This window comes from Myotis lucifugus, unplaced genomic scaffold (assembly GCF_000147115.1).
Source record: "Myotis lucifugus unplaced genomic scaffold, Myoluc2.0 scaffold_98, whole genome shotgun sequence".
NCBI lineage: Eukaryota > Metazoa > Chordata > Mammalia > Chiroptera > Vespertilionidae > Myotis > Myotis lucifugus.
This window is the reverse complement of record NW_005871146.1, coordinates 4,200,626-4,220,729: the sequence shown is the minus strand read 5'-3', so window position 1 is coordinate 4,220,729 and position 20,104 is coordinate 4,200,626. Positions and strand designations below refer to the sequence as shown.

Here is a 20,104-nt window from a genome sequence, read left to right as displayed (position 1 = left end):
GGCATCCTGTAGACATTAATTGAAAGTGATATCATAGATTGGATGAATCTCCTAGCAGATAAACACGTTAGCATTCCGATAAGAAACTGTATATATCTCACAACATTCATTGCTATTCAGAGGCTATGAAGGAAAGATATAGTATTAAGTGCTAAATGTTGATATTCCATTAAAAGGTTATTTCCCACCCTAGCTGGTTTGGCTCAGTGGATAGAGCATCAGCCTGCACACTGAAGAGTCCTGGGATTGATTCTGGTCAAGGCACATGCCCAGGTTCCCTTGTCCTCGGGGGGGGGGGGGGGGGGGGCGGGGCGTGCAGAAAGCAGCCGATCAATGATTCTCTCTCATTGATGTTCCTCTCTCTCTCTCTCCCTTCCTCTCAGAAATCAATAATATATATTTTAAAAGGTTATTTCTCATGTATTAACTGACTCATTTGCCTACAAATTCATTTTGAAAGTTATACCGAAACATGGGAAAATAAACATGCAGGAAAACTTTGGAAAAGAATAATAAGGTTCTCATCCTGAGATATTAAAATGGTATAATTAAATTGGAATGGTGTTAGAATAAGAAAAGGCAGCTAATTGAAAGATAAAACCTAGATACAGATAGGTCAAGAAATACCTTAATTACTGCTAATCTCTCTGTTGCCAACTATAGCCATTTGACTACAGAATACCTTCTGGCTAAGCCTAGATACAGCCTGCTCCCAAGCTATGTATCCTAAAGAAGAGTTTGCCTGTGAACAGAGCTGTCCACTTATTTAGAGTCTACAAGTCAGTCCTCCCACTGAAGGAAAGGGCTCGGTGGAGGAAAAGTCCTTCAAAATTAGAGGGAACCAAGAAAGCTACCTGTACTTCCTGACTAAGTCCTTTCATAAATAAACAGCCAAGTAAGGATTATCAGACATTTAAGGACAATCAATTGCTGAAATAGGTCAAAGGTGAAATGGAGGAGCTTTCCTGATGAAGTAAGAGATAATTTTAAAAACAGCATAGAAAGGTATCTAAGCAGGTCCTAGAAAAAAAGTCAACTGAAAAGGAAGTAAAAAAAAGAAGTCATTAGAACTTGACACCTAGAATATGTTCTTTCTTAGTGCAGCAGTTCAGTAGAAGAGAGTTGGTTTCCTTAGAGTATAGCTCTATAAGAAAGAGCACTTATATCCTGAGTACTGTGCATGCCCTAATGGTTTGTATAATTCAGAAGAAATATTATGTATTCAAGCAAACTTTTATCTCTAGCACTTACTTCATTCTGTCATCTTTTACAGCAGGGAGTCAATACAGACAAGTAATGTTTAAACCAGTAATATTTATTTAGAATTATAAAATCAGTTGCAAAAACAAGTGAATTTTAAGTACTGTAATTATTTTATTATATCTATTCTAAAAAATTAAACGTTTTAAGGATTCACTAGTGAAATAGCATTATCTGAATGGTAAGAGAATTCAAAAAACTCCTTACCTGAATAGCTTCCACTTTAGTTGTCCATTCTCGAGCCTTCTGTAAGGCTTCTTTCAGGGACAGCACATTGGGTAGAAAGGCTGGAATGTTCTTAGCTTCGTTCACAATGCTTTCTAAACTTGCCACGCTGTGCCGTGGTCTACGAAAACATAAAAATTAGGGCAGATGCATGAGAAATCAAACAGCTATCAACATTTACATAACATTTTAGAATGTAGAGAATTTTCATATACATGATTTCATTTAATTCTTACCACAATCCTATAAGGGAGGCAAAATAACTATTATCTTTATTTCCATTTTACAGATACCTTTAACATAAAGATCATTTATTTTCCCCAAAGTCATGTAGTAAATGGTACACCTGAAATACTGATGTCTCAAATCCCATGCTCTTCACTACACTAAATTGCCTCTACCTGAGTTCTCCACAATATCTGAAACTGTCAGAGATGCATATTAAATAGCAATGTGGAAACAATAGTCTAGAAATTAATGTTGACTATGTACATTAAATTCAACTACATTCATAATACCTAGTTACACAAAGATGAACAAAACCAACCTTTATCCTCAACTAATCGGAATACAAGATAAGCATGTACTTGGAACTAAGAACAAATTACTATAGGGGAGGGAGTGATTAATTTTGCCTACGGGAGTTGAGAAGGGCTTTGAGTTAAGCCTTGAAGAACTGTGATATTGCAAGTAAAAGGTTAAAGAAAAAAAACACAAGAATATAATGAACAAAGACAAAGAGAAAGATTTAAAAAATGAGTTGGTAGTTTAGTTTAAGATCAGAGACGGTGTGAAGACTGGGGGTGGAGGGGCGGTGAGCAAGAGTAAAACCAAGAAGTAGGGGAATTTGGCAGGAAAGAAAGATGTAAACAGATTAAGAGGTCTTAAGAGCCATGAATTTCACTAGGCACTGTGCTAGGTCTGGGAGATTATTAATGCACAAGGGTGACAGCATCTTTGCCTTATGAAAAATTTTAATCTTGTGGAGGAGGGGATTATTAATGAGTTAGATGCACTATAAGTACAATGATAGAGGAAAATAAAGACGCTATCAGGATATATAGGAGGGCCTAATTGACTTGGTAGGTGAAGGAAGGATTCCCAGAAGTGGCCTCTAAGCTTTCTTATCCTTTTTGAATAGGAGTTAGTCAGAAAAGCTGGGGCCAGAGGGAGGGTGGGGGTGGTGAAGGTACACCACAGGGGATGAGCAGAGAGGAAGGCTGTTCCATAGGAGAATAAAAGGTGCAAAGGTCCAGAGATGAGAAAGAACATGGCATGTTGGAGGAAGCAACGGTGGGAGGCAGGGACAATCACTGTTAGAATACAAGTGGAAGAATGGCAAGATATGAGGCAAGATATTAAAGCAAGGGGCTAGATTATAGCTGGCCTTATAAATCAGGTTAAGGAATCTGAACTTCATCCCAAGGGGAATGGGAAACAAGGCTTTAAGCAAGGGAGTCAAACAGTCATCTGTATTTTAGGGAAATACTAGTTGCAGTGTAGAGAATGGATTAGAGAGGGGTGAGCTCATAGACAGGACCTACAGCTACAATCCAGATCAGCAACAAAAAAGAATGAAAGTGAAAAACTGAGGAATTAGAATCAGCATGACTTCGTAGTTAACTGAATTTGATAAGAAAATAGAACGCAGGGATCAAACTTAATTTCCAAAGTACTGACTTGTTCAAATGAGTGAAAGATAGTATAATTCAGAGAACAAAGGAAGAGATTATGGGAAGGAATTAATGTGTCCAATTTTGGATATGGGAATTTGAGGAACATCCAACGGAATTATCTAATAGACAAATGGTATCTATGAAAAAAAATCTATAGATGAGAATTTGGAATTAATCAGTATAAAGACGGTAATGGAGCCAAGAAGTTAGCAAAAATTTCCAGAGAGGTATACAAAGTGAGAAAAGAAGCAGTCTAGGCCAGAATATTGAGGAAAGTCATTATTTAAGAGGCAGAGAGAGAAGAAAGATATTTAAAAAAATGATCAGACTCTGGCTGGATAGCTCAGCTGGTTAGAGAATCATCCCAATATCCCAAGGTTAGGAGTTCGATCTTCAATCAGGGCACATACAAGAATCAACCAATGAATGTATAAATAAGTGGAACAACAAATCGATGTTTCTCTCTCCTTTCCCCTCTCTAAAAATCAATAAACTAAAAAGAAAACAAAGGTCAGTAGTTAACCAGTACTAAGAAATGAAAAATAGTAAGAATATGTTTCAGAAAGGTAACTTTGACAAGAGTTAGAAAAGGAAGATTCTAGTTCCCACCATTCCCCCAACCCCATCACCCCCTACTTCTTTACCAATTTTATTTTCTTTGTGACACTATATATCTGAAATTCATTCATTCCTTCAGTATTCAACTGTCTCTCCCCACTAGAATGGTGGTTCTGTTTAGAGCAGGGAACTTAAAGAAAGATATAAAAGACATTGTAGAGGCAAAAATCACTAAAACTTGGTGACTAATTAAATGTAGAAAAATGGGAAAAAATAAAGTTTTTAAAGATCACTATAAACAAATTTCATTCAACTATGATCAATTGCATCAGATATACCAAATCCTAATTTTGCATTTCAAAGTCATTTAGCTTTTTCCATTTAATATGCTTCCACTTCCCGAAGTGTCATGAATCTGAAGGAACAGGAATATTTTAGATAGGAAAAGCTATAAATAAATATAGTTTGTATTTTCCATAGCATCTGGAGAGCAAAATATCCAATATATATGGAGCCTTTTTTGGCAGAGCAGAACTGTGGTAATTAAATCATCTAAGGCTTTCCTAACAAATCCATTCAAAATAAGTGGCTGGCATAGCAGTAAGTACATGGAGACTTCAGAATAAAGTGGAAAAGGCTTTAAATTTGAGCTGTGTTATTTAATAACTATGTGATCTCTCTTTTAAGCATCCCAGTTTTCTCATATTCACAGTAGAAATTATATAAATATAAACCTTAGCTGCTGAAAAAAGACTTTCACAAAGAACATTAGTCAAATTAGTTGATATATAGTCAAATATGCTTTACTTAAATCTCACAAATCCAATGGGATGCCAACACTAATGCAACTACTTAACGTTCTTGGTTCTGATTCTTATCTCCCACTACTTTCCTACATAAATCCTCCACTCCAAAAAAGCCCATTTAACGTTTGTCTCATACCTTAAACTTAGCTTATGACATTTCTCTTGCCTCCTCTTCCACTTCAATCCTACTCATTTTTCAAGGCGCTCAGTTCTTACATTTCTCTCAAAATTCTCTTTTGATCATCTAAGCTAACAATGATCTCTCCTCTTTTGAATTCCTATAGCACTTTTCTGTACCACTCAGTTAATAACATACTGCAATGAGCTTTATATTTCTTAGCTCCTAACTATAAAATCAGTAATGGAAGGCTCCAAACAAAATACTATTTTGTATCACTTAAAGTACCTAACAAAGTACTCTGCATATAGTATGCGCACAATATTACAAACTGTCTATATGCAGACTCATTTGATAACTTAGTGATTGGTCAGGGAAGACACAAAATATTTATTGAAATAAATAGACCCTTATGCTCCTCCTCCCATTCTATTATCTGGTTTAGTTATTATAGAGGCAGCAGTCACCAATATGTGTTCACCTTGCCTGTAGGCAGACCTTAGCCTTTTCTTCCCATCGCTCAGAGACTGTAAGGAGCTCCTGTAGTTCAGCCATTGCTTTCTCCACAGCATGGTGGGGAGCCAACCCCACTCCAGAGTCTATCAATTTCTTCATGACATCCAAAGTGACTTGTTGTGGATCTGATAGAGTCAGTCTTACTTCATCCAACCATCGAGCCTGCTGTAGCTCTTGCTTTAAACGGGCTAATTCAGGTAGCTCCACATAGAGACTAGAGCCCATGTCTATCAACATCTGGAGTTTAGAAGAATCTGGGGTTTCATCCATCATGGCCTCTTGAGCACGTTCATGAAACTCTTCCACATCATCCAGCAGATTCTGAAAAGGCCAAAAGAATAAAAATAAAAATAAATATAAAAGATAAAAAATGTTTATGTAATAAACATCTGATAGGCAATAAAATACATAGTTTTGATAGGCAAAATTATCAATTCTAGACCATCTAATAATCTCACCATGATAGTACCAAATGGATATGATAGCTAAGGGCATAAATATGCTTCTCTATAATTACTTACATAGTCCTACTTTTAACATATGATTAATTAAAACATATGTAATGACTTCTGACTTAAATGCAGGCACTAAACAAATACAGCATTAAACAAAACATAAAAAGTCCTTGTCTTACAAAAACATACATTTCAATATAAGTGGCCAGTCACTGGATACATAAATAAAATGTCAGAGTTTTTTAAAATGCTATAAAAATAAAATAGGGCAGCCCTGACCTGTTTGGCTCAATGGATAGAGTGTCGGCCTGCGGACTGAAGGGTCCCAGGTTCAATACCGGTCAAGAGCATGTACCTTGGTTGCGGGCACATCCCCAGTAGGGGGTGTGCAGGAGACAGCTGATCGATGTTTCTCTCTCATCGATGTTTCTGACTCTCTATCCCTCTCCCTTCCTCTCTGTAAAAAAATCAATAAAATATAAAAAATAGTAATAATAAAAATAAAACAGGGCAACAATAGAGAATGAACAGAAGGGGAGCATATTACTTTGCAATGGTCGTCTGAAAGACAGATGAACCAAAATAAAAATGAAAAGGTAGATAAGGGAACCTTATGAAGAGCTGGGAAAGAGTAGTTCAGGCGGGGCAAATAATAATTGCAATAGCTTTTAAACAGAAATGAGCCTGGTGCTCAAAAGTGAATGATAGGGAGCAAAGTAGATGAAGAATAAATGTAGTTGAATAAGCAGAGGTCAGATTACATAGTGCCTTGTAGATTATGAGTTTGGATTTCAATTACTTGAGTTTGGAGAATCAGTGGAGGATTTTAACCATGGGGAAGTGATATGATTTGATTTTTATAATTTCTTAAATATATTTTTATTGATTTCAAAGAGAAAGGGAGAGGGAGAGAGAGATAGAAACATCAATGATGAGAATCATTGACCGGCTGTCTCCTGCACAATCCCTACTGGGGATCGAGCCCGCAACCCGAGCATGTGCCCTTGACCGGAATCGAACCTGGGACCCTTCAGTCCACAGGCCGACACTCTATCCACTGAGCCAACCCAGCTAGGGCTGATGTGATTTGATTTATATTTTACATGATCACTCTGGCTACTAAAGGAAAAATAAACTGTCAGGACAAGAATAGAAAGGAGATCAGGTAAGAGGCTGTTGTCATAATCTAAAGGACAGATTCTAGTGGTTTAGAGCAGTTTAAGCAATGAAATTAATGACAAATGGTTTACTTTGGGATTCATTTTGGAGATAATAGTAGCACTTGTTTAGAGATTGGATGTGGGGTAGAAGGGCAATAAAGGAATAAAAATTTTTGACTCATTAAAACACTTTTAGATGCCTTTTAGTCTTCCAAAGGGAAGCGTAAAATATGCAACTGGATAGTCAAGTCTGTGGAAAAAAAGAATGGCAGTTGGAGATTTGGAACTCAACTGAATATAGGTGATATTTAATGTCAATGTGACTGGACAAATAAGAAGAGATCACGACCAAGAATAAAAGAAGGGCTGAGATGCCCAGCCGGTATGACTCAGTGGTTGAGTGTCAACCCATGAAGCAGGAGGTCAGGGTTTGATTCCCATTCAGGGCACATGTCCGGGTTGCTGGCTTGATTCCTGGCCCCAGTCAGGGCACATGCAAGAGACAACCAATTGATGTGTCTCTAATATGAGACACATCAGCCCCACTCCCCGCTTCCCTTCTCTCTAAATATCAATAGAAAAAATATCTTCAGGTGAAGATTTAAAAAAGTACTGAGACTCCTTATATACTCCACAACCAGAAATCAAACCAAGGAGAAGACAATCAACAAAGAAGACTAAAGAAAAGGAATTATGAATGACCTAAGAAAAACAAAGAATACAGTGTCACAGATGTTTAAAGAAGAAAATCTCTCAGGGCCCACCCAGTGTGGCTCAGTGGATGAGCGTTGGGTCAAGCATCAAAAGGTCACCAGTTCGATTCCTGATCAGGCACATGCCCAGGTTGCAGGCTTGATCCCCAGCAGGGGGACATGCAGGAAACAGCCAATCAAAGTGATTTTTCTCTCTCACTGATGTTTCTAACTCTCTCTCCCTCTCCCTTCCTCTCTTAAAAAAAAACAACAAAAAAAAAACAATAAAAACATTTTGTTTTAAATCAAAAGAAAATCTCTCAGGAAGGAAGTATGTTTAATTATCAAAATGCTTTTACAAACTGGAGTAAGACAAAACACTATTGATATGAGATTTCACAAGTTGTTAACCATGATAAAAAAAACATTTTCGATATTCTACCCAAATCACACAAAAAACCCACAAACTATCAAAAGATTACTAACTGTGCAGAGTAATATATTTGAAATATACTACTTAATATATTTGACTTCACATTGTCATTAAACCATCAGGGCTCTGATAATGTCAAAGCTCTTCATTTTTTAAAACTCATGAACTAATAATTCACTGATATATTCAGGTTATTTTAACTAATTTCTTGCATTTCAATTACATCTAAGTTGAATGGGGCTTCTGACCTAAATTTAATACAGAAAAAAAATTCTAAACTAGCTTTAATTCCAGAATTTAAAAGTGGGAATTACAATTAAGAATGAAACCAAGAGATCCTTACTGCCCACTAAAAAAAACTTAAATAGCAGCACTTATGTAAGAAAAGAGAACAAAAAACTAGTCTAGACACACTATTCTGTTTACCCAAAATTGTAGCCCATAATACAAAAGATATTACCCAATTAAAGAATGTAATATTTCACCTTTACTTGTCGAGCTTGGCTGATGACACATGGAAGACTAAAAAGTTGCTGGACAAAGGCCTTCAATTCTTCCACTGTCAGTTTGGTCCGAGTCCTCCCACAATCAGGGCTCTGCCTGATGTAAAATAATATAAAGACATAAGTAAGAAAAATTCAGTTATTCTGATATCAAAAGGGCCTCTAATCTCTTTATAATTCTCACCCAAGCAATCCCAGAATACTATGTTTGACGATTCCACTTGCAATGGTGATGATCACTTCCAAATTAGGTTTTTTAGCTCTACAGTTAATGGCTCAAAGATTCAACTCTCCAAGTTCTAGTTCCTCCAATCTTACAAGTACTAAATATTTTAAACATTCAATAAGTTCTTCACAGTAAAATATTAAGTTCACTGATAAAACCAAATCCTCTATCTCAAGAAGCTTAAGATGAGGAACAAGGGCAATTTACATGGCTTAGGAAACAATAAACCCTCTGAAGCTTTCACAATTTTGTGTGTATATTTTCTTTAAAAAAAAAAAAAAAAAAGGAGGGAGGGGCTCCTAAGCTTTCACCAGATTTTCTAAGGGAGTTAGTGACCCAAGAGGATTGCTGATCAATGTCTCTAAGAAAGGTTTTCTGATAAAATGGTAGATAAAAGGTGCACAATAATTTAAAACCCAATGTAAATTGCTATAGAGAAAGCCATTCGGACACAAAGAATGTGTTAGGATGAATATGAAACACTACAGAAAATGTAACACATATGAATTACACTAAATCAAGGGCAAATGCTTTTGTGCTCCTTAATAACAAGCTTCCACTGAATCCTACAAGGTTACCCTTTGCTGCCATCTGCCTTCAGCCTACCGTATTATTTATTTACCTACATACAAATATTTATTGCACAGCTACTGTGTGTCAGGCATTGTTCTAAGCACAAGAAATATAGCAATGAAAAAATATATAGCAATGAAAAAACATACATTCTAGTTGGGAATGAAAGGTGATAGACAATAAATACAATAAGAAAATTAGTGTATCAGGAGGTGACAGGGCTAGGAGAAAAATAAAGCAGAAGCATAAGAAGGCTGCAATTTTATAAAGGGCTGTCAGAGAAGGCCTCTACAAGAATGTGACATCTGAAAAAGACTTGAAAGAAGTATGGAGACAAGACATCTGGATATCAGGGGAAGAGAACTCAAAACAGAGTGAAGACAGGTGTGAAGGCACTAAGCAGGAACACTTCTGGTGTGTATGAACAGTAAATGGAAGAGGGTTGCAAAATGAAGCAAGCAAGAAAGGAAGTAGTAGGAGATAAGATTAGGGCATTATTGGAGGAGAGAGGGACATGGACAGAAGAGGTCAAAGCTGAAGGACCTCAAAAGCAAGTTGAAATTTTGGCTTTTACTCTGGGAAGAAAAAAAAAAAAGGAAACCATTAAAGAATTCAACTCTTCTTAGTCTTACCTGTGTTTCTGCTTTTTGCTCAGAAGCAGTTGAGCCACAGAAGCACAGGTCTCAGCCTCTTTTACAGCATCCCTGAGTTTTCTAAAGAGATCATTCTCTGGGTATTTCCTATCCTCAGCATCTTCCAGCATTACTCGTAATTCAATCAAATCTGTAAAAATAAATAAAAAAGCCATATACTATGACCATAGACATAAAAAGTCACTTGTAAATCTTAACCTCTCTCAAGTGAATCATCAACCTAATAGCAAAAACCTACTACAGCTGTGAGAGAACATCACTAATGCAATAAAAGCATATTCCTAATTCTTATAATGTCTCTCAGGTAAGGCAATTTTTCTTTCTCAATAAACCTTTAATGTTAGGTCTACTGGTAATAATGGCTCTTCAAAACATATATCTACTGCAAGTTAGTCATCTATCCCATTTTACATCAACTTTTTCACTTAAAGATTCTCAAACAGAAAATTAAGACTATAATCAACCAACCCATTAGTCTCAAATCTCATACAAAGCCTAGGATTTTTGCTTAATGGAGGAAAAACACATTAAAAAAGGCCTCTTTCAAAATGACAATTTCAGTGTAACCTTTCTTGTGGTTGAAGTTGGCAGATAATGCTTCAGTAACTCGACTGACCCAAGTGTCATAGGACTGTGCCCTGACTTTCACACCATATAGCAGAGAAGGGAGGTCCTCTAATGGGTAGCGATATCTAAAAACAAAACAAAACAACATGGGAAATAAAAACTTCAAAAACCAACAACTTGAAAGTAAATTTAATTTTAAGTACAATCAGCTTAAGTAAAGTACAATGGCCAGAGGAATGGGGTCTTGGTACACATAAAGAGAAATCAGAGAAACCACAGATAAAAAAGATGTGAAATCAACTGATAAACTAATTTTAGTTGCCCAAGTTTAGGGCCAACTTTAAAGGACTGGTTCTCAAGCAGAAAGGTAGATAGATAAGAAATTACCAGCCCAGACACAGGGAAAGGAATTACAAAAAGAGCAACATTAATCCTTGGTTTTAAAAGAGGGTAATGGAAGTTTAACAAGAAACTTCTGGATACCTAAGACATTTCTTCTGCATGGGGCAGGGGCACAGATCAGTTGGATGGTACAAACACACAAGCCGCTCAGGATTACAGGAGCACGTGAGAGCAGAGAGAAAACATGTGGTTTTGCATGCTGAACACTGTCGCTCATCATCAGGAACAAGTTCAAACACTTCTTCTTCTGACATCAGGACACCCTGAAATATAATTAATGTCATAAGATCAAGTCTTTCTAGTCTTTCAAGCATCAAAGAACCTACTTTAAAATTTTTTTTTAATTTAATTTTTATCTTTTGATTTGAGAGAGGGGAAAGGAAAGAGAGGTGGTGAGAGAGAGAGAAACATCAATTTGTCATTACACATTTTTATGCATTCATTGGTTGATTCTCATGAGCCCTGACCAAGGATCGAACCCACAACCTTGGTGTATTCTTGGGACAACGCTCTAAACAACGAAGCCAACCAGCCAGTGCCTACATTTTTTTCTATGGGTAAATCTCTGACTTAAGATATAAATGTGGGAGGTACAATGGCACTTCATCAAAATACTTTCTAAAAATAATCATTAGTAATTTTAAGTGAGCAGGACTTAATCTTGGTATCTAAGAATGTACATTTGACTGACTGATACAACTATTTTTAAAATGCAAGGAAGTTATTACTACAAAGGTCAAAACAGTCAGGGAAGTTGTAATTGGGAGATACTTTTGAGTGTCTGACAAAGTTCTATTTCTTGACCAGAATTGTGATAACAACAAAGTTTACCGTGTAACAACTCATAAAGCCATATGTTTATGTTCTCTTTAAAATAAGAAAAAATTACTGTCCCCATGGACAATATGTCTTTGAACCAGATACATTAATAATCTATGATCTGAAAATAATGCTGATATGTACAAACATATGCAAGGATAAAGAAGTATAAAATTACTTAAACTGTGCAAATCAAATGTAATCTACTTCAGAAAGATAGCAAAAAGAAAGTTAATCACCCTGGCCGGTGTGACTCAGTTGGCTAGAGTGTGTCCCATGCACCAGAAGATTGTGGGTTCGATTCCCAGCCGAGGAAATGTACAGGAGGCAACCAATCGATGGGAGATGTTTTTCTCTCTCTCCCCTTCTCTCTCTAATATCAATAAAAAAGAAAAAGAAAAAAGAAAGTTAATCAGCATGTAGTTTAAGAAAATAAAAACACTTAAAGTGGCATTTTACAAAGACTTCCATTTAATATGTACTGAGTGGCCAGATGATTAAGACCACCTGACATTTGTAGGCAAATTAGCTATAATTTCGCGCTGAAGTTGCTAGAGGGCCAGACCATTATAAATAGGGAAGCAGGTTGTTTACCACGACAGTAGAAGTGATTTTTTTCTGAAGATATGGGTAAACAATGCGATTTAACAGCCTTTGAACATGGGATACACACACACAATGAGTGGCCAGATTATTATGACCACCCCATCAATACTTCGTTGGGCCACCTTTTGCCTTCAATACTGCGGCAATTCTTCTTGGCATTGACTCCACGAAATGTTGAAAGGTGATGCAAGGAATCTGACACCATGCCTGATGAATAGCACTGTCCAGTCCTGTGAGATTTGATGGTTGTGGAACCAGCTGCCTGATGGCTCTTTTAATTTCGTCCCACAAATGCTCAATTGGATTGAGATCTGGTGATTGTGGGGGCCACCTAAGCAAGGTAAAGTCTCCCTCATGTTCTTGAAACCACTCCTGCACAATACGAGCACCGTGGCATGGTGCATTGTCTTGTTGGAAGAAGCCATCTCCATTGGGATACGCCATCAACATGATAGGATGAACTTGATCAGCAACGATACTTTTTTATAGGTTCAATTTTTTTCTATTTCATAAACAATATCAAGTACCGGACATGTGCTCACCATTTGTACAACAGACTCTCTTAATCGTGTCTCTTCTTCAGTCATCAGAGTCAATTCTTTGCACACCATTGCAGCCAGCCCCACATCTAAGCATTCTGGATCTGCTGCCATTTTGAAAATGAGTTCCTCGTGTGAAAAGACACAATGGCGCCTTAGCCGTCGGTAATGATTGACACACTGACGCCCAATGGGCAACTGAAAACAAGACAAGATTCTTAAATTACATTACTTGCTTATAGCATATTCCAGAACAGAACCACTATTTACCCTCCAGATCCTCTTTTTTATTATAAAGAAGACAGAATAACAAACTCCATTTGAACATTTATATCACAGCCTTCTTCTAAAGAGTATCAAGAGCTTTCACGTATATCATTTCACATGTGTGATTTTATTAAGTAAATTTTAGTATCTTTACATACATAGGTCCAGTGAAATTTAAAAAGCTGCCCAAGGCCAAATAACAATAAAAGTAAGCAAATTAACCCAGCCAGTGTGGCTCAGTGGTTAAGAGTCAACCCATGAACCAGGAGGTCACGGTTCAATCCCTAGTAGGGGGCTTGCAGGAGGCAGCCGATCAATGATATTTCTCTCTCCTGGGTGTTTCTATCTCTTCCTTCCTCTCTCTCTCTCTCTCTCTCTCTCTCTCTCTCTCTCTCCCCCCCCCCCACCTAAAATCAATAAAAACATTTTTTAAAGCAAATTAAAGGCAGAAACCATCTCTAACTAATCTCTGAATCATCTCCATTGCCCACCCTACACCTAACCAAGGAGCAAGTAAATCATAAACAGTTAATAAGTATTAGCTAATTTTTTAAGTAGAGCTCAAACCCAAGGCAAAGTCCTAAATTTGGTCTTGTTCTTACTGCTTCCTAAGCCTAATAAGAAAGAATTTTAAAATTATTAGATCAAATAAGATTGTTCATTATATCATTTCATTCACTAGCCAAGAAAACAAAAATGATTAATCATGAAATTTAATAAATTAAGGTATCCACAGAAAAGTATAAGATCCAATATTACTAAAGAATATCCTTCAAAATGTTGAGAGGTGATAGAAAAATAACATCACTAAGAAAATCAAAGTCAAAGACTGTATTATAAATTTGCAGTCTTTCCCCAACAAACATGACATAATTATAACTGAATATTTTTTATATTACCTTGTACAAAAACAAAATAGCAATTACTGGCATTATCATTTACAAAGAAGTTCAGTCCATAGAGATCTCAACATTACAGTTACTCTTTAAAATAATTTTTTAGGAAAGGGAATAAAGAAACATTAAATGGCAGGAAGAATAAAACACCAAATTGTCCACCAGAAGAAAATAATAAAGGGATATTTAAAAATAAAAGCATAGAATTAGATATTTGAAAATATGGTAGAATTCTTAAGAAGATCTGGTCATCTTTATAAAATCCCAAAGTGCTCAGAGAAAGCAAAGACTTAAGGAACTATATTCTCTCAGAAAAGAGAAATTCAGAAAATATAAACTACAATTTAAAATTAAAACAGAATGGGGAAAATAATGAATAAATAAGAACTATGAAATCTTCCAAATGGAAAATTTGGAAAATTTTCCAAAAACCATAATGGAAACTCTAACTGAACTTTCTAAATTACCACAGCCACTCCAGTCTCTACTGAAATATTCATGAACCCTCCCCTCCCCACCTAAGGAAATATGGCAACTAGATGCATTTTCCAGGGATGTTAGTAGACGTACAACAGCTACTTGCTATAGAACAGACCCAGTCAGCAGTACAGAAGTTCACAGCTTCAGCGAAGTTGTAGCCCTGATTAAATCCAGAATGATAGGCACGAGGAAACGTCACAACAAACTCTCCAGCACACTGATTGGTCCTGTACACCTAAATGCAAATTCAAAATAGTGATACAAACCAAAATAAAAACAACAAAAAAGGGAGACAGATTTGATCAGTCAGTTTCAGAAGCATTTTCTAAAATTGAAAACAATAAAGAATTAACCTACACACACTAGAAAACAGTATCAGGTTTAAGAAGCAGCCAGAATTCCACCTTCTTAAAGTACTAGCAGTCACTATTAACAAAATTATAATAATTCATGACAAAAATTAGCAGCCAAAAGAAATTCTCAAAGAGAAAATGTTATTCTCACTAAGCTACTAGTTTCTAGTAACTTGATAAAATTTTACATTTAAGAGAACTTAATTCCTTTTATTCTTGTGTTGTAAATAGAGGTAAAGGATAGAACTTCCTCCTACTCTTGGATAATTTTTTGGAACTGGCCTAACTGATTATCTCATATAAATATGGAGATATCCCCAAAATCAGTTTTTCTAAATCTCACTTCATTTTGTAATACTATGTTATCTTTTTAAAAGCCCCAGATTCTAATATAAATTCACTCATAAGGACAAAGTAACACTCCCACTAATCTAGTCTCATTAAGGTTTGATGAATATTTGACTGAATATAACAAACTTATCAAATTTATACTTTATCAGGTGCTAGTAGCTTAAATTTAATAATAATTTTCAAAACTAAGTTGAAAAACAGAAAAGATGTTGTGTTTATCATAGCATGTAGAAAACAAAGCTGTGAAATCTTTATATGAAATATGATATCCAAAAGAAAAAGCATTAGTTACTAGAACTACCACTTAAAATATTTAAACTTTGGTTAAATAGGGATAATCTATATATACTAGAGGCCCGATGCACAAAAGTTCATGCACTCAGGGGTGGGAGATCCCCTCAGCCCAGACTGTGACCCCTCGGGGGATATCAGACTGAAGGCTCCCTGGGGGGATCGGGCCTAAGCTGGCAGTCAGACATCCCTCTGGCAGCCCGGGAGCCCTCGGGGGATGTCCACCTGCCGGCTTAGGCCCGAGCCCTTAGTCGGACATCCTTAGCACTGTTGTGGAGGCAGGAGAAGCTCCTGCCACTGCTGCTGTACTGGCCAGCCATGAGCCAGCTTCTGGCTGAGCAGCGCTCCCCTTGTGGAAGCACACTGATCACCAGGGGGCAGCTCCTGCATTGAGTGTCTGCCCCCTTGTGGTGAGTGCACATCATAGTGACTGGTGGTTCCTGGTCGTTCACTGTTATGGGTCAATTTGCATATTACCCTTTTATTATATAGGATAAAAGGCTAATATGCAGTGTCCCCGCAGGAGTTTGACCAGGAGACCAGGAGTTCAATTGCTCACTATGACGTGTGCTGACCACCAGGGGATGGCGCAAAATGAAGGGAGGCCCTAGCCGGCAGCCAGAAGGCCCCGATTGGCCCTGATTGCTGGCCAGGCCTAGGGACCCTACCCGTGCACGAATTTCATGCACTGGGCCTCTAGTAAAGAATATAAGATTTTTGCTAAAACCAGGATACAATTGTTTACTGAGAACAGAAAGCTATTTTAATAGATAGCTATACATAAAGCATAATTAATACTTTAAAACACCCTTTTCTCAATCTAATAGATGTTGGTTCCTTCAGAGTACAAATTCTAATTTAAACAGAGGATGACATGACCTTTTGCTTCCAGTTATAAAACAAAGCACTGCAACTCTACTGATCAAAAGCTAAAATAACTTTAAATTTAAAATACTAAAGGGAGACACAAAAAGACTCACAGGTACACCATGCTCCATTAATACATTGGGGTTCATGATGGTGACTAACTGATGTAGAAGATCAGGCTGAGATTCAAATAACTCAGGAGCCAGCTCCCTCATCACCTCCTCCAGTTGTTCTGCAGCATGAGATGGTACACCATACCATGTCTTTGGCTCACCCCTAGCAAAAGAAATTAACTGTTTAGCCAGGTACAGCATGGTGCCAATGAGGCCAAGTTCTCTGATTCAAATCCACTAAATTATAATTAACTGTCTTATTTTATGGCCAAAGACTATAAGCCATGAATCCTGGCAACCATCTCATAAACCTGTACTATTGTTCATAATAGATACACACTTATCACTGTTAAAAAAAGTGATTCCAAAACATATGAACTCTTTAAGGTGCATCAGTAAATAGTATCTTCAAACAGGAAAGATGCTATGTGAGAAGTACACACTGTTCCAAAGGATACTGACATACCTCAATTCACAGGTCCACTGAACATTCTAATTATTACCATAATGATGAAAGTAAAAGTCAATGCTTTCTAGAATACCTCTACATAACTTCACTGAGTTCAACTTTACTATCCAAGGAAATAAGACAAGGCTAGAAATTGTTGAAACCTTCTATCTATAAATCTTAAGGACCAAAAACTTGCAATCATTAATGTACTAGACTTTAGTGCACTAGAGTTCATTTATAATACCAAGTTGTACTCTTAGGAAATGGATTTAATTTTCTAAGAGTAATCATGCTATTTATAGAATAGCTCAATTTCTTAATCCCAATACAATTCACAGTGCCATCTCTAATAGAACTTACTATGATAATGAAAACGTTCTATATCTGTACTGGCCAATACAGGGGTCCCTAGTCACATGTGACTATAAAGCACCTGAAATGTGGTTAGTGCAATTAAGGAAGTAAATTTTTTATTTTACTTCATCTTTTTTGTTTGTTTGTTAATTCTCACCAAAAGATATTTTTCCCATTGCTTTTTTCAGAGACAGTGAAAGAGAAAGATAGAGGAAGAAAGAGAAACATCAATATGGGAGACACATCAACCAGTTGCCTCCCACATGCACCCCAACCCATCCCAACCGGGAAGCAGGGAGGGAACCCAAAACCCAAGTGCCCTTGACCAACGGTGCATAGGCCAATGCTAACCCTTTAGCAACACCGGCCACGGCTATTTTACTTAATCTTAATTAATTTAAACAGCCACATGTGGCTAGCAGCTATCACATTACACAGCATAATGATAAAGTAGAGCATGAAAACCACTAGAGTTTTCCATTGCAAGTGTGATCTAAGTAGTAGTTTGGATATGAAGAGAAAAATATCATTTAGTTAAGATAATACTGGACAAGGAACTAAGTAAGCTGTTGGTAAGATACCAAAAAATTCAACAAAATAATTTAATGAATATATATGTAACTCAGGCTTGTCTCGGGAAAATGTCATATAAAAAGGAAAAAAACACTTGAAATTTTCAAATACGGAAGGTTTAATCAGATCTTAAGTATATAAACTTTGACCATCCTCCCTTGCATATCAACAGATATGCCAAAGTAATTTTCATGTATAACAAACAAGTATCATTTGGTCTAAAACTCTAAGCTCCTGGGCATGCACATACTTTAAAAGGGAAGGTGTCTAAGATGCTGTATCCTTAGACCACAGTATTTCTCTCTTTAATATATTATCCTACTTTAAAAAAATATTTTTTTATTGATTTTTCTTTTAGAAAGAGAGGGACAGACAGAGACACATTGATTGGATGCTTTCTGCACGCCCCCTACCTGGGATCGAGCCCACAACCCAGGCATGTGCCCTGACCAGATATCGAACTGGCAATCTTCAATGCATAGGATGAAAGCCCAACGAACTGGGCTATGACGCTACTTTGATAAAAAATACTTTTAAATTCAGCTCTCCATAATAATATAATCTAAGATTAGTAAACCTTCAAAAGGTTACTAAGTATGAATGCTGTTAACAAAGATTATACATACCAATGCAAATAATTGATGGAATAACTCCAGTGATCTTCAATGTGCCAGCAAAAAGAAGAGAAACACATTCCCACATAGAGCCATGGTACTTTCATACCTGAGATGTCTACATTAATATGTGCAAGAACAGACTGCTCTAGGACAGGCATGTTATTCAAGTTCCAACCAGAAAGTGCGTATTCCTATAAAGAAAAAAATGTAAATGAGAGATCAGAGATGACCAGTGGCCAACAGAAATCTCAAGGGAGTACTAGTATTCAAAAAAGAAAGTAAAACTTTTATATTTACAGTAAGCTCCTCCACAGAATCTGTGCTTTTTGCTCTCTCATACATGTAACTGATATACCTAAATATTTAATCCTATCTCCTCTCTAGGTGGTATTTAGATTTCCTTTTAATTATTTCAGATACCTCTGGTTCATTCTTAAGAAAATAAACAAGGCTTTTTATTACTCCCTCCAACTTACCAGAAAATAGTGTGAGACTAATTTTAATAGGTCACTATTTTATCCCCAAGTAGCATAACATCCCAAAATGTAGTCTACCACTACATTTTTAGAATGGTACCAGATATTGAGGACATAATGAGATACATAACCCTGAATTTGATAAATCCTGATTATTAGATAAATTATAACAAAACATTTGTTTCATAGATGAATTCAATAGAAAAAAAGAATTTCTACTTTCCAGAAATAAAGAAAGGAAGCAAAGCCAGAATGAAAAAAAGCAGTTACCTGGCTTTTCATAGAAGTTTCTAACTGAATATAAGCACTAGGCACTGAGTTTCAAACACCCACCCTAAAGCCATATGAGGTAAAGACTTAAAAGTTCTTATGCTAGTGGAGAGCAGTTCTCAAAGTAGGGTCTAGGGAGCCCAAAACTATTTCAGGGGATCCATAAACTCAAACTATTTTCATAATAATTCTAAGATGTTATTTGCCTTTTTCACTATCATTCTAAAAGGAATGTAGTGTGTTTTCCAGAGGATATATGATATGTGATATCGCAATAATTGAATATAGAAACAGATAACAGAATCCAATTGCCTTCCACTGGAAGGCTGATAACTGCTGAACCTGGATGGAAGGACGGAAGTGTATTACATTTACTTTTATACATTTGAGACTTTCTATAATACAGGGTTTAAAAATAAAACCCTCAATGTAAGAAGTTAAACAGCTAATGACAAAGCTGAAGAGAAAATCTGTAAACTAGATAGATTTGAGGATTTCATCCATAATGCAGCACATAGATATGAAAACTATAAAAGTGTAAGTAAGAGTCAGAGAAGCCCGGTCAGTGTGGCTCAGTTGGTTGAGCATTGTCCCATGCACCAAAAGGTCACCGATGTGATAGCCGGTCATGGCACATGGGGGGCAAAGGGACTCGAGCCCCAGTAGGGAGCATTGCAGGAGGCAACAAAAAGATGTTTCGCTAAATGTTTCTCCTTCTCTCTTCCTCTCTCTCTAAAATCAATAAATTCTTATTTTTTTTAAAAAACAATCACAGAGGATAAAATAAGAAAATTCAACATAGGTTTAACTAGAATTCCAATAAAAAATAATAAAGAGATATGATTCTTACCCTCAAAATGCTTTAAAGAGAGAGAGAGAGAGAGAGAGAGAGACTTTCCAAAATACTATTTAATATGTTTTTAGTTGGTTGATTAGCTGGTTGGCTGAAAAAATAATG

General features: G+C 36.5%; 1 protein-coding gene across 11 annotated transcripts in view; it reads right to left on the bottom strand.

The window, feature by feature from the left end:
• KDM5A (lysine demethylase 5A) overlaps positions 1-20,104 on the bottom strand; it is a 105,297-nt gene that overhangs the window by 42,271 nt on the left and 42,922 nt on the right. For 9 of the 11 annotated variants that reach the window (XM_023756731.1, XM_023756727.1, XM_023756733.1 and 6 more), the window contains 10 exons: positions 18,410-18,591; positions 16,406-16,568; positions 14,546-14,665; positions 12,791-12,985; positions 10,905-11,086; positions 10,422-10,546; positions 9,834-9,984; positions 8,385-8,499; positions 5,125-5,480; positions 1,468-1,606 (listed from right to left, as the gene is read on the bottom strand). In XM_023756731.1, the coding sequence (XP_023612499.1) occupies positions 1,468-1,606; positions 5,125-5,480; positions 8,385-8,499; positions 9,834-9,984; positions 10,422-10,546; positions 10,905-11,086; positions 12,791-12,985; positions 14,546-14,665; positions 16,406-16,568; positions 18,410-18,591 (1,728 nt within the window). The remainder of the gene's footprint in view (positions 1-1,467; positions 1,607-5,124; positions 5,481-8,384; positions 8,500-9,833; positions 9,985-10,421; positions 10,547-10,904; positions 11,087-12,790; positions 12,986-14,545; positions 14,666-16,405; positions 16,569-18,409; positions 18,592-20,104) is intronic. The other 2 variants (XM_023756728.1, XM_023756730.1) reach the window with 2 other exon arrangements.